The 14,147-nt window shown below is 55.9% G+C and overlaps 4 protein-coding genes across 4 annotated transcripts in view; 1 reads left to right on the forward strand and 3 right to left on the reverse strand.

The window, feature by feature from the left end:
- Positions 1-647, reverse strand: part of MONBRDRAFT_23665 (uncharacterized protein) — a gene marked incomplete at both ends in the record, with an annotated part of 2,764 nt that extends 2,117 nt beyond the window's left edge. Inside the window, one exon of the mRNA XM_001743971.1 lies at positions 536-647. Coding sequence (XP_001744023.1) covers positions 536-647 — 112 coding nt within the window. The remainder of the gene's footprint in view (positions 1-535) is intronic.
- Positions 648-1,151: 504 nt separating this feature from the next.
- On the reverse strand, positions 1,152-3,883 carry MONBRDRAFT_23666 (uncharacterized protein; the record flags this gene model as incomplete). Its single annotated transcript, XM_001743972.1, is given in 10 exon segments — positions 1,152-1,717; positions 1,847-1,943; positions 2,038-2,179; positions 2,357-2,484; positions 2,558-2,665; positions 2,781-3,140; positions 3,255-3,342; positions 3,427-3,486; positions 3,596-3,690; positions 3,710-3,883. 10 exon segments carry the CDS (start codon positions 3,881-3,883, stop codon positions 1,152-1,154), a joined length of 1,818 nt encoding a protein of 605 aa, XP_001744024.1.
- Positions 3,884-4,083: 200 nt separating this feature from the next.
- MONBRDRAFT_31576 (uncharacterized protein) lies at positions 4,084-10,289 on the forward strand (the record flags this gene model as incomplete). Its single annotated transcript, XM_001743726.1, has 13 exons — positions 4,084-4,326; positions 4,874-5,159; positions 5,270-5,316; positions 5,400-5,572; positions 5,667-5,715; positions 5,817-5,870; positions 5,956-6,456; positions 6,684-6,730; positions 6,840-6,900; positions 7,016-7,132; positions 7,329-7,497; positions 7,584-7,653; positions 7,847-10,289. The coding sequence occupies 13 exons, from the start codon at positions 4,084-4,086 to the stop codon at positions 10,287-10,289; spliced, it is 4,260 nt and encodes a 1,419-aa protein (XP_001743778.1).
- Positions 10,290-10,736: 447 nt separating this feature from the next.
- MONBRDRAFT_23668 (uncharacterized protein) lies at positions 10,737-12,489 on the reverse strand (the record flags this gene model as incomplete). Its single annotated transcript, XM_001743973.1, has 8 exons — positions 10,737-10,941; positions 11,042-11,150; positions 11,296-11,379; positions 11,511-11,601; positions 11,696-11,851; positions 11,970-12,047; positions 12,179-12,221; positions 12,353-12,489. The coding sequence occupies 8 exons, from the start codon at positions 12,487-12,489 to the stop codon at positions 10,737-10,739; spliced, it is 903 nt and encodes a 300-aa protein (XP_001744025.1).
- Between the last annotated feature and the right edge of the window lie 1,658 nt (positions 12,490-14,147).

Raw genomic sequence — 14,147 nt, forward strand, 5'->3', positions numbered from 1 at the left:
TGTTCCTCTCTATCAAAATCAAGGGATCGAGGCAGCGACGAGTGCCCGGGGGAAAAGGATAGGATGTTGGGGAGCGGCCGGTTTTGTAAACTGCAAATTCGATGGGCAACCACCCGAGTTGGCGAGGGGGCGATGAGACAAGAACAGCAACGGGAGGGTTTCGCTGGGCAAGTGGCCGGGTTGCTGGTTAAAAATACCAACGCTGGCATGCCAGGAATCGAGAACCTGCTACAGAAGCCAAAATGCCAAAGCACAGAGCAAGCACGAACCTAACCAAAGGAAGAAAGCACGAAGGGCTCAAAGCACCGAAAGGACGAAGCGCATCGGCAAACAGGCATGTGGTGCGACGGGCATGCCACCACACACGACTGCAAGAGTCTTGCTTGCTGGTCCTGCTCTTCGTGCCTGTCTGTGCAAGGCGAAGGAAGCAAGCGGAGCGGAAAGGCGAGACCATCTGGATTGGCATGATAGGGATAACAGTATGGTTCACCCAAGCCCCCAACACAAAGGCACGTTCACTTGTGGTGGTTCGTACCCACGACCCCGAGTTTGGTCTTTGTGCCCGCCCACTTGTCCTCCAGCAAACATGCCACCTTGCCCGCCTCTTCCTTTGCTTGACTAATACGGTGCCTTTTTTTTGGAACCATGATAACAGGCCACATGGACGACTCTGAGCGAGGCAGTGCGCCACCTGCTTGACATACCCAGTCACACGTCCAAAATCAGCAGCACATACCGCAAAACCACAAGCATGCCGGTTCCGCTGTCACGGCTCCGGTGTCGTGGAAACGGAGCAGACTACACCAAGGGAGCGGTCAAGAACGGCGACCGCAGACATATATGCATGCATGCATGTCAAGCTGTCGGATGGGTCTGCTTGCGTGTGTGTTGGTTGGTTGGTCGGTTGGTTCACGTCATGCTTGGGAGTTGTCATGAAGACGGGTGGCCAAAGCTATGTGGGCTTACACATGGGATCGTAGGCGGACAGGCTGCCTCATGGATTTGGGAGATCTTTTCTTTCCTTCTCTTCGCTTCTTCTTTGTTTTGTTGGCTGCTCGCAAGGGCGCGACGGACGAGCTGGTCTCGTCGGGAGCCTGAATCGTTCATCTTTCCTCTCCTCGATTAGAACGTTGTTCATGTGTCTGCTAGCGTCAGGATGATGGGGTCAAAAGGATTAAGCTCAGAGCTTCGTCGCGTGCCTGGGTCAGAGCAAGGGGCTCTGCCAAGACGGTGATGGTATCCTGCACTGATCCGCCGTCGCCGGGGTCGGAGGCTGGTGGGTCTGGGGCGGAAGGGGGGTGGGCTTGCACGATCACAGGCAGCGCCTGCGCACTCTGCGCATCTAAGCGCTGCATGACCATGCCATCATGGCTACTGCTGCTCGCGCTTGGGGGCCATGTCACGCGCCACACCGTCGGCAACACGTCCACAGCCAGGTCCAGCGCTGCGGGTAACGTCGTCTGGTCGACGTCGATGATCAAACAGGCTTTAGGTGGTAAACGAGCCAGCAATCGCTGACAAAAGCCACAACTTGGCGAAGTAAAAACCACATACGCGGCTGTGCCAGCTGCGGCCGGTGCAGGCAGCCGCGACAGCACCACGTGCCGCAGCGCCGTGGACAAGTCAAGCGGGTCAGCGGCTACGCTGGGCCCAGCAGCCAATCGCACGAGCCAGTCGGTTACGCCCTGAGCCGTCCAAGTGCTCAATCGATCCATGCCTAGAAACGGGTGGGGTACCCATGGTGGTTCATGGTGCAGACAGGTGACGAAGTAGCGAGACCGTGGCTGGGACAGGTGACCAGCGATGCGCTTCAGGGAGCAGTCGCTTCCCGTCGGAAAAAACGCACTTTGGATAAAGGCCGGGTTGGAGTTGGAGGTCGATTGCGTACAAAGCACCCGGCCCAGAACCGCGCTCGTGTTGAGCAGCACCAGTGCCGGCAAATCCTGAAAACGCAGCGGGCACCGGAGCAGATTGAGGCTGAACTTGCCAAGCATTCTGCGACAAGCGAGCATGTGCGCGCTTCTTCGACACGCATACCCGCACAGTGAGCCCGTAATGCCGAAGTTGATGTGTGTAGCGACTGCCGTCCAGCCGACCGAAAACAAGCGGCAGACCGCAGGTGGCATTGTGCGCGCACGCACGCGCGGCGGCCCGCGTAGCTGCCAAGGCTCGCAACGTCCTTGTGTGGGAGAGGCAGTCGCACAGACACGTGAGCCGCTGCATAGCGGGTCGACACGAGACGACAGCCTTGTTCCAGTGAAGCAAGCCAAAAGGCTGGACCAGAATAACAACGACGACAAAAACAAAAAAACAACAAAAAAAACAACAACAACAACAAATAAACAAACAAACATACTCTTCTTGGGTAAGAAGCATGGCATCGGCCAACGGTAGAAGGAGAAGAACCACGCGTGTGTCCATATTCAAAAGCTGCAGGCGATCCACGTCCGAGGTCGCCGCGCCCAAGCCGACACGTACGGGAAACTGTTCAGCAACAGAAAAGAACAAAAGAAGCAGGGCTCGCCCACACGGGCGCATTGGAGTCAGTGGTGTGTACCTGGCCTAGTTCCGAGGCCCCTAAGCGTGCTACGGGCGTTTCACGTTGAACCACGTTGATAATTTCATCCACCAGCATGCTAGCATTGTCAAACCGAAGTGCGAGCACCTGTGGGTATGCCAAGCGACCAAGGCGTTTTCAGGTTGAAGACGAGAAACAGACGCAGCCTGGAGGCAGACGCAGAGATGCGACAACATGGCTGGGTGCCACCTGGCTGGCGCACCTGTGGCTGGCGATCGATCAAGGCATAAATTTGCCCTTTCCGTTTCAGCCCCAAGTGAGCGGCCAAGCCCGGGGATGGGACGACGTGCATGACCCAGCGATGCACATCCAGCGCTTCGCTGCGAAGCAGTGCAAGGCGCGTGGCCGTGGCCAATGCGGCTAGGGTCTCGGGCCGTGCTGGGACGTGCACGGCCAGGACCACATCGGCCCGGTGGCGCCTCGCCAGGTGCTCATATCCATGGTGCACCACAGTCACGGGATCTTGCAAGGCTTGCAGCATAGCGGCCAATTCCCAATGACGAAAGCCGGTTTTCAGCTCGTGAGACTCGGGTACTGCAGCTCGAGAGGCTTCGGTCAAGGGCTAAGCAAAGGGGCAGCAGGAACCAGGTGGCAACCCAGTTCACATGTAGGAGATGGGATGAAGGATGTGTTCAGGCGGTACATTGGAAGACGACACAGGAATCTGGCATCGTACGTAAAGAAAGTAGCGAGGGAAGCCCTGCGTGCCAAATTGCTTGCGACATGCCTCGGTGGCAGAGCATTCCAGTCGCAGGAAGGCGATACTACCAGCCGGCGCGCAGTGGTCAGTCCAAGCATCACGCGGCGGCTCGGAAAAAGGCCAACTGCGGTGACCAGCAGGATCGTACCGGTGCAACTGTGATTGCTGTGCCAGATCCTCGAAATGGGGCGCCGCCAAACGAGAGACACTGCACCATGAGGCATATAGCATCACAAGGGCCCAATCCTTATCCGAGCGCCCCTGTGAGCCATTCAAGCGAGCAGAAAAGAGCGATTGATTCTCAGTGCCATGACTACGCTCGTGTCGAGAAGAGAGAGAGAGAGAGAGAGAGAGAGAGAGAAAGAGAGAGAGGGAGTACAAAGCGACCCGCGGATAAGCCAAGGTACCCAGCCTGTTGTGGAGACGCATACCTCTAGCATGCCCAAGCTCACGTTGAGGAGCTGGATGGAACTGTCCAGGTCGATGACGGCCGAAGCTGACTTGCGCCACATGCGCTCTGGCCCCCAGACATCGGGTTGTGCCACGGCCACAGCCACGGCCAGCATCAGCAAGGCCAGGCCAAGTGGCCATCTGCGGCAAAGCATATTGACCATACCACGTCGTTTTACGCCCCCTTACCCTCTACCCGCCCGCTCCAGCAGCCGGATGCCCATGGCCCAGGAACGACCCGCGCTCGAATTCGACCAAAGATGAAAGCAAACGAATAAAGTGACGGTAATTTTGAAAATTTCAAATGTTTGGGCAAAACTGTAATCAAGTTTACACTTTGAAATTGAAATTGTTGATGTTACCACTGCACACAGAGAGAGAAACAGAGACAGAAGGAGAAACAGAGACAGAGACAGAGACAGAGACAGAGACAGAGACAGAGACAGAGACAGAGACAGAGACAGAGACAGAGACAGAGACAGAGACAGAGACAGAGACGCACACACATTCACAAAGAGAGAGGAGAGAGCGGTTGTTCCATTTCTTGTGGTACAACAGGACCGCGTCGCTTCGTCTCGTCGCAGCGCGCGGGTCAGTGGTACGTTGTGCATGATGCTTGGTGGAGACGGGTAGCCCTATTAGAGCTTCTCACTTTGATCGTTCCATCCCGCCTGGTTTCATCGAGGCACAGGGGGAGCGTTGGGATCGCACCGATTTCGATCGAGGTTGGTCGAGTGCTGTGCCATGCGTGAGGAAAGGTGATGGTCACTGGGACCGTGAGAGCTCCACCTCGCTCAGTTCATGCATGCACGGTAGATCAAAATCCGACGTTTGGGTTCTGGCACTGCTGCTCGGCTTTTCCCGGGATTCCATTGCCCGTGCTCTCCGAGCCCCTGCCTGTCCTCGTTCCCTTCTGCTGGAGCCATCGCTCACGGTGCCGCCTGATGGGAAACAGCATCAGGATTTGACTCTGACTCATCATGGCGGTACGCAGCGCGCGCAGTACAGCACAGCACAGCACAGCACAGCACAGCACAGCACAGCACAGCACAGCACAGCACAGCACAGCACAGCACAGCGCAGGTCCCCACTGGCTCCGCCCAACATAGTTGGTCCGACTTGATTGAAAACGCCATGCTTTATAGGAGGTTGACCAGGAGTTGGCGCGCTTGCGCAAACAGCAGGCAGAGTTGCAGCGCCGCCGCGAAGCTCGCCAGGCTGCACTCAAGGCGAGCAGTGCCGCTACGACCACTAGCACCGCTGCCAAAGGCGTTGCGTCAGAAAGCACGGCCACACGCAGTGCTACTCGCGACGATACTCGTTCACGCCGCACTGTTCAAGGCAATTCATCCTCTGACCGTGCCGACACAACTGCAACTACAAAGCCTCCCAGTGGGGAGCCAAGCAGCACCGCAGACTCAACGACCCCTGGTTCGTTCAAGCCGCTCAAGCCGCTCGTCCCTGAATTCTTGTTGTCCTCGCCTCCCTCTCGACCCTGCCTTTGTCCTTTGCTCTCTTTGATTCACGTGTCATGCCCGCAGCCGCGGAGACCAAAACCACCGCGTCACCCCGGGACACCCAGGATGAGGTATGACACATCAGACGTTCCAACTGAGCTCAAAGCCAAAACCTGACTTTGGCTCTCCTTTATACACCTGCCAATGGATTCAGGAGCTGGCTCGAGCGACCGAGCAGAAGCGCAAAGAAGCGGACGAGCGACGCGCCAATCTTGAACGTCAGCTTGCCGAGGAGCAAGCCGCACTTGAGCGCAAACGAGCCCTCCTGGCTCGCCGACACGAGCGCCGAGATGCGCTTCAACAAACCAACGACTCGCCGACACGCCCGTGCGTTTCAACCGAAAATAAACAACTCGCGGTGCAACCCTTCGTTTTATCCTTCAAGTCTCACGTCTGTGTCGCTTGCTCTCCTCACCACAAGGCCCCAGTCGCTCACTCTCGAGCGCTCCGCGTCGGCCGATGCTGCCAAAGTCAGTTTGGTTCTTTCCCAGAAGCGTGTGCACCAAAAATATGTGGAAGCGTGGTCCTAACTGCAGCATTGCTTCTTCTCATCGCAACACCTCGCTTCCAGGACCGCGAAGAGGAGGATCCAGGAGAGTCAACGCCATCTCCTCGTCAAAAGCGGGTCAGTCTTACGGCCGCGGTAGCCTTGTTTGCGGCCAAGCGTTCATCTTCGAGCGTAGCTCATGTCAGGTGGTGCAATGCTTTAGGTTACTTTCGCCGAGATCCTGGTCGAGGAGAACCTTTTCACGCCGCCAAGTAGCCACGAAGCTTCGATGATTAGCGTGTCCGATGGGTCGGATCGCAACTTCAGCTCACCGCGTGCTACCACAGGCCAGTCCGCCGGGGCCACCCCTCTCAAGGCCGTCACCTCCGTTTCTGCCTCACATCGCGAGCCCTCCAGCCTGGATGGTCACAGCACCCCTCAAACCACGGCTTCCAGTTCCAAAACCGCCGACAACAGCAATGACCCGGATGACGATGACCTGGATGCCCTTTTTGCCGCAGCGGAGCAAGAACTCCACGGGAAGTCTAGCCGTCAGCTGAATTTGGAAGACATGTTAGATGACGCAGCGCTTGACGAGACTTCCATACATACAACGTCTACTCCCACCAAGAGTCACTCTTCGCAGGACCGGGCGGTGGATGAGGATGAAGACGATGGCTTGGACCCAAGTCAAGCCGTGCGCAGTCGTCTTAACCCCGTCACGGTCAGTTGAGACCTTGTCAGCCATCTCCAACGTGGCACCCCGCTCTTGTGTGGTTTGGGACTGTTTGTCGGTGGTGCTTTTCCGACGTTCTTTGAGATGGCAGCTTGCTGTCGTGACTCTACGGCCTATCGGGGCAAACAGATTTGGACCGCGGGCAGCGATGATGTACAGCTTTGACCACCTGACGCCCTAATCACCATGTGTTTCATTCCGTGCCCTCTGTGTAGACGAAGAGCTCTGGTGCCTCATCAGCCCCAAGCAGCCAGGACTGGCGGTAGGACTGTGGTCTGAATTGCTGAACAGGTGCCTTCGTTGTGCGTCTTGCTCATGCATAATCTGTGGCCAAACATATTGCTTGCTTGTTTGTTTGGTTTTCTTCACAGGACTGAAGTGGAAACGAATAAGGAGAAGCAGCGCAGTGCCAAAGTTCAAGCCAAAGCTGATGTTTGTTTTCCCTTCTCCTACTTTTGAGCAAGCGCGGACAACTGGGCCTGCCCATTTCCGAAACGACCAACTCATTGTACGCTGCTCTGGTTCTTGTCTATTTGATGCTGAATAGTTGGAGGCGGCTGTGGCACACATTCAAGATCCAGCCGAGCGACGCCGGGCCATACGTGAGCAAAAGCGTAATCAAAAGCGCCAAGAAGTGGGCCGTGACGCAGAAAAATTGCAAAAGGTCGGTCTCGCTTCGATCAAGTGCACTTTCGCGTGAGCAGAGGAGTAAGAGGAGAAAAAACACCAAGGAGCCGAAAAAAAAAAAAAAAAAAAAAAAAAAAAAAAAAAAAAGGAAGAAGAAGCTAGACTTCTAATCTGGTTCCGCTCAATTCTCGCTCATCTACTACACTGTTTCTGCTATCCTGTTGTCTGCACAGAGCGAGGCAAGCGTCCTCAGCCGGGCTCACAATCTAGATGAAGTGATTCTCAAGGAGGGGGGTCCACAATTACCACACACGCCAGAGAAGATCTCAATGGTGTCCGGTAGTCCCGAGACGCACCGTGCCCATGTTGGCCGCAAGGTCAAACGCCACCTCTCTGCCGAGCGTGAGTTTGCACGACCAAAGGCAGCTTTATTCACCTCTTGAGCTTGCTCAAATGCGCTGTTGTTGGTCTTTGTTCAATCCTGTTAGAGCGACTGCGCTTGGAGGTTGATGAACTGTTGAAGGAGATGGACGACGAAATTCATGATGAAGCAGCAGAGTAAGTGTTGTGTTGTTTTGGCACCTGGGAAGCCTTCGTCTACCCATTTGCTCCAGTTGCCCTACTAACCCACTTGGTTGTGTATCATATAAAAATGAAAATTCTTATTGAATTTCTGTTTTCATATCTCTAAACTGGCGTTCAAATTCCCACTGTCTCACTTGTGTTGGTCTGGACGCTCGCTCCAATCTAGAGCGGCTCTGCTGGAGGGTATCTTCGACGATGTAATTCCTGAGGAGGAAGACACGCCCGTGGAGCGTCTGCATCAGGTTCTCAAGGACGGGCAAGAACATCTTGTTGATCCACGCGCCTCGCCACGGTCTCGCGCCAGCCACGAAGCTAGCCCGTCGCCCCCGCGCTCTGCTGACACAAAGCCCAGGCCACCCATCTCCGATGACGTTGGGGCGAGCCCCACCCTGAGTCGCACACAGCATGAACCACCCACCGTCCCCAAAGCCACGCCGGTGGATGTTGATCAGCAAGGTGGCGTGCCCGACAAGGTTGCGGGTTCTCAGCCAACCCGAGGTGCCTCAAGCACTAAACTGGAGGCGGTTTCGACCTCCAAACCGGCCCTATCCGCGACTAGAGAGCGAGCGAGTGATGATGATTCTCCCCTCCAACGGGACGCGCCTGCCAAGCAGAACAGACCTGCCGTTCTCAATGAGGCAGAATCAGAGCTGGCAGCTTTGGAAGCACGGAGGTTGGCTCGTGCCGAGGCACGGGCTGCACGCCGTCGCGCCGCCGAAGCGGGGACGAACGCAGCGTCCGATCAAGCAGCCAACTCTTCAGCGCCTGCTTCAGCCTCCAATGTCGTGCGAGGTTCAGCAAAATCTGCCTCCCCGGCCGCCTCGGCCCGTACCCCGAATCAGAACAGCGCACGTGAGAGCGATGCCAAGCACGCCACCGTCCGTGACGCGCCTGTGAATCAGACTGCACACTCCAGAGAACGCCAGGCTGACCGCGCATCAGCGCCCCACCACGCTCGAACCCTCCACCTGAATGAGAGTACCACCGATGCTACGGACACGGATGATGCCCCGAGTATAGACAGCAGCGATTTTGATGCCATCAGCTCAGCTGGTGAGCGAAATCGCTTGGACAGCGGCGCTGCCATGTTGAAACGAAAAATGCTGCGCAACCGCGCGCAAAAAGTGAAGCCACCATCGCATCAAGCCCGACATCAGTTGGCCTCTGACTCTATGTTTGGTGAGTCAAGCACAGATGTGGAACCGGAACCGAGCACCAGTGCCGGCAAGAAAAGTGCCTCTCCGCCCGTGGCCGCCAAGCCACGTGGCGAGGCAACAGCCGGGGTTATTGACCCGCGTAAGCTTTTGCCACGAGAGAGCTATGATCGAAGCTCGCGTTCCAACACCGTCAGTGATCCGACTGGTTCTCGGCGCGCCCAGCGCTTGGCCGAGTCGGCAGCCAAGGCCCGTGGCATTCAGCACGACTCGGGGGCACATTCATTGGCCTTTATGATCAACCGCAAAGGAGGAATCACGGGTGCAGAGGGTCTGCGCAAGACCGGCTTGGACGTCACTCGCAGCTCCGGCTCCATCAGTCAGCGCCCGGGCCGTGGGTCCACGTGCACCATTTATCGCCTCAAAGGCCGGCGCACCATCACGTGCACCGAGTGCCAGATCAAGGATGAAGTCGAGTTGCATGATGGTGATGCTTACGTCATTGACACAGGCGATCGCATCTTTGTGTGGAAAGGCCTGGCGTGCAATAAACTCGAGTCGGCGCAGGCACAAGCCCTGGCCATTGATGTGCGCGACTCAGAGCGCAGTGGCCGTGCTGAAATGATTATGGTATCGCCCAGCGAGCTCACGGTGGCCGATGGACATGGCGGCTCGACCAGCGGTGTTGAGAAAGACTGCTACGAGGCACTCTTGAGTGCGGCAGGCAGCTCTCGCGTTGTGCTGACGGCCAGCGGAGCCGACGAGGCCGACGTGGACGGCGATTTTGAGGAGAGCATTGATACCGCGACGGTCATTTCGGAATTGATGCTTGAGGGTGAGACAGTGGTCGCTTTGGAATTGGCGCGACGCCGCAGCCACTTGGTGCGAAGCATGCTGAAGACGGATCGGTGCTACATGGTTACATGTCCCGGAGTGGTATATGTGTGGACAGGCCGCCAGGCGCATGGAAGCCTCAAGCTAGCCGCCAAAGCGCACGGCAAGGCCGAGGCAGGCAAGCAAGATTTTCATTATCGCGCCGCGGTCCAGGGGATTGAGCCGGCTGCATTCAAGTTTCTTTTCATCAAATGGGACACTGGCATTGACCTGGGCGTACGCGAGCAGCGCAATGCCCCACCACTCGAGAGCCAAGCTTTTCGAGCTCGGGCCCTCACTGCCAGTGGCGTGCTTCCCGCTCGCCCAGCCGCTTTTGAGAATGTCCGAAAGACGCTGGATCCTCACAAGGCGGTTAATTCAAATAACGAGGTGTACGCGTGGCGCGTCTTGCGCGACGGACTTGTCAAGAATGACTTGCCCGAGGGCGTGGCTCGTGACAAGCTCGAATACTTCTTGCGCGAAGAGGATTTTGAACGAGCGCTGGGCTGCACCAAGACCGCTTTTTTCGCCTTGCCAGCATGGCGTCAGAAGAATCTGAAGGCAAAAGCTGGGCTGATCTAGACATTGTGTTGATTCACATGTACATAAAGAAAGCTGCGTCCGCCTATTCGTACCCAACGTTTTCCAACTCTCAGGGGAGACACTGAACACTGCGTGAGGCTGCTCGACCAAGCAGCAGCAAGCCTTGTACCGGCTTGAGGAGTGGCAGTGAAAGGGTGTATGTGTGTTTTTTTTCCATGGCAAACGTTCTTGATATATCATGCTAGGCCGCGCTAGCGGTTGGAGTGGCCGTCCTTGCATGCATCTGCATGATGCCCGTGCGGGTTGGATTTGTTGATGCCGTACAGATGCAATTGACAGGCAAAATGTTCATAAGCAACGCCCACTGCACGTAAAAAAAAAAAAAAAAAAAAAAGTCTCTACAAACTCGAGAAACATGCAGAAGCCAACAAGTTTAGACAAGAAGAAGAAGAAGGGGACATGGTTTTGGTCATGCCTGACGTATTCTCATGCGCTTGCAGAAGTCGTGCTAGCCTCAGCTTCCTCGAGCGCCAATCGCGCAAATTGGGGAAGCACAAACGAGGCACTGTGGATGTCAGGGTTGTAGTAGCGCAGGTGCATGTTTCGCATATCTTCGGAGCTGGCGCGGCGCAAGGGCACGCGAAAGTTGGTCTCGCTGTTTTTGCTGCACAGAATAAATCCAATCTGACCGCTGCGTGTTGGTTGGGAGCGCCGTGCATTTCAAGGCATCAGCGGCATACACTCAATGAACAGGTGGCAATGAGTTGAGATTCGAGCAAGAAGGTACAGACCTAGGATAGGTGGGGATGGTCAAGTAGCCATAGTCGACGACCGGGTAGAGCGTACGGCTAAACTCCTGCATGCTCTTGATCAAGTCCAAATGCAACCAGATGCATTCGCCTTTGCGTTGATTGAGGCGAAGACACATAGACATTACGGTCACAAGAGGAGGCAGGTAAAGGTGAGAAGCTGGGCGGATGAAGCTGACGATGAGTCACGGCCAGCTACAAGGCAGAGGTATTTCACCTGCCCCTCTTGATCATACCTTGCGCGCACATGATGCCGCCGTCGCGCAAAGCAGAGCGGACCAGGCTGTAGTACTCTTTCTCGAAAAGTGAGGAGGCAGGACCTAAGTCAGAGCGCGCGGTTGCCATTGTGCACGGAAAGACGCATGTCAGCAGAGGCATAAAAGCAGCGATCCACTCTGCTCAAGGCAAGTATGGTTGGAGGAGCCATCAAGGCCCCGCTGGCGCCATATACCGATGGGGTCAGAAGAGTCTGTAATGATGACATCAAACTCCTGCTGGTGCTGCTTCATATACTCAAAGCCATCTCCAACGATAACGTTGGCCTGAGGGATCCCAGCACGGGACTTGCCATGAAAAGGTGCACATGACACCGAGGATGCCGAGCAAAGCACGGGCAAAGCTAAGAAAGGACGGCACCTTGGGGTGATGAAAGCTTTGGGCGATGGAGGGCAGATGCTTCTTGCACAGCTCAATGACGGTGCCGTCGATTTCACATTGAGTGACCGACTTGAGCGCCGGGTGTTTGAGAACTTCACGTAGTACACCACCGTCACCGCCGCCAATAATCAGCACCTGGCACACCAGGCCAAGGCAGTCGTGTGATGGGGTGCCTCACCCAGAAAGAGCTTAGATCAACCAGCAAGCCTCGCCTGGCTCGGTACCCCCGCCCTGCCCCCCAAAGCAGGCTTACGTGTTCGGGATTGGGATGCGAGAACATGGGCACGTGAACCATCATCTCTTGGTAGGAGAACTCATCGCGTTCAGTGATCTGTGGGCCGAGCAAAGATATAATGCCAGAAGGAAGGAACGGTGAAGAGTCATGGCCAACGAAAAAGCCCATGCATGTTCCTGTGAAAGGGTGCTCATTGATGAGAAGGGGCTGGGGTTGAGGGTTGATACCTGAATGACGCCGTCGAGACACAAGGCGTTGCCATAGGTCTTGCTAAAGAAGCAGGCAAGGGGAGTTGTATCAGTGGAGGGCTACCAACCGGCCTGAGGCCGTGCACGTGGCACGGGTGGGGCGTGGTTTAAGCTGCAAGAGATGGCCTGGGCGTCTGCGTGCATGAAACGTACGTTTTGAGGATCTGTACGTGTTGGAAATCAGATTGCACGTCCTCCAAGATCTCCTCGTATGCGAGTGACATTGCTTGGCCCGGCCACATCTCGGAGGAAACCTCAGAGAACCAGCCCTTGGCAAGACGATCCACCATGGCGCTGGTCACGTGCAAGCTAAAGATTTCAACAGACTTTCGGCGGTTGGATCAAGCCAGTGAGCAGACCAGAGCCCCAAATGGTGACCAGAAGCACGTCTAAGCTGAGACTTGAGCGCAACGAAAGGTCGAGCAATGCAAACAGCAGGTCAAGGCCTCCAGCGCACGTGATGGACATGTGCCTCGACTGCACCTTTTGATTCTCAGCACGCGCCACACAAAATACACACACAGCGTGAGAGAGACAGAAAGAGAGAGAGAGAGCGTGAGAGATAAATTGATGTGCACACGCACGGAAGCTTTCGAGAAATGTCAGCATGGGAATTGATGAAGTCCTGTTCGAATGCGTGTGTGTGTGTGTGTGTGTGTGTGTGTGTGTGTGTGTGTGTGTGTGTGTGTGTGTGTGTGTGTGTGTGTGTGTGTGTGTGTGTGTGTTCGACGACCGGGCTGGCGAGAAATGGCACCAGCCCGGTTGCCAAAAAGGAGGTCTACATGCAAAGCTCCAGATTGATCCAGATGCACATGGGGGTTATCGGCCATTTCTACTCGTGGTCGGAAAAGCCAGTTTCGACCAGCACACACGGGCCATTGGCAAGGGCTGGGGCGCCAGTTGCGCGAATTAGGCGGAGGGCTTCCTCAGATTCAGCACCCGGCTGGATCCAGATGTGGTAAACACCTGCAGCCAGCTGTAGTTCAATCAGGATCAAGCAGAGTATATGATGAATGTTGATGGGGACGAAGAGGGAGCAACCCACGCAAGCACAACGAGATGAGGACACAGAAGTCTGGAGGCACGAAGATGGTTGAACATAGTCAAGAACAAGACGCACCAATTCCTCCACCACCTTGGAGGTCACGGCCGGGGGCGTGATGATTGAGACCGCAAGGTCAGCGGGGGACGCCTGCTCGGGAAACAGAAACCCGAAATTGATGTCATGAAGGCGGTGCTACGCGCTTGATGCCCAGGTTGGACAGCATCGGCTTGTCAATGGTCCTGGGGGCGGAAGGGAGAGGCGCGCGTGGGGGAGAGGGGACCAGTGTATCACTGACCACCGTGTGGTTGTGAAGAAGGTCGAGCGCTGAGGTCACGCAAGGTCGCCCCTCTATTTCTGGAGCCTTGGGGTTCACTGGCGTCACCTTTTCGGGCCCAACATGCCGCATCAACGCGCGAGCCACCTAAGGTCACACCAGATGACCATTCCTCTGAGAAAGGACACGTATACCTGGTACCCCGTATCTGGCGAAAGCGAAAAGCAAGGGGAAAAGGCCACAACCCCTTGTGTGAGCGCCGGAACGTACCTTATTGCCAAACTTGCTGCGATCGGTGCTCGCACCCACGACCGCAAAGTGGAGGCATTGAAAGAATTCACGGCGAGCCATTGTGCTTGACACGCGCTAGACGTGCGAGGCCACCCACGAGTGTATGTGCAGCCCAGCCAGACCGTGGGCCGAGCTCATCAAGATGAAGATGAAAGGACGATCGCCAGTTCGGTGAGCAAACACAATGAACACAAAGAAGAAGAAGAAAATGTACTACACGTAACATGGGAGTGTGTGTGTGTGTGTGTGTGTGTGTGTGTGTGTGTGTGTGTGTGAAGGGAGGGCTTGGAGGTGAAGAGCTTGTGAGGCGGTGACGATGAAGCCGTTTGTGGTTCGCC

Source organism: Monosiga brevicollis, genomic scaffold, assembly GCF_000002865.3.
Source record: "Monosiga brevicollis MX1 MONBRscaffold_4 genomic scaffold, whole genome shotgun sequence".
NCBI lineage: Eukaryota > Choanoflagellata > Craspedida > Salpingoecidae > Monosiga > Monosiga brevicollis.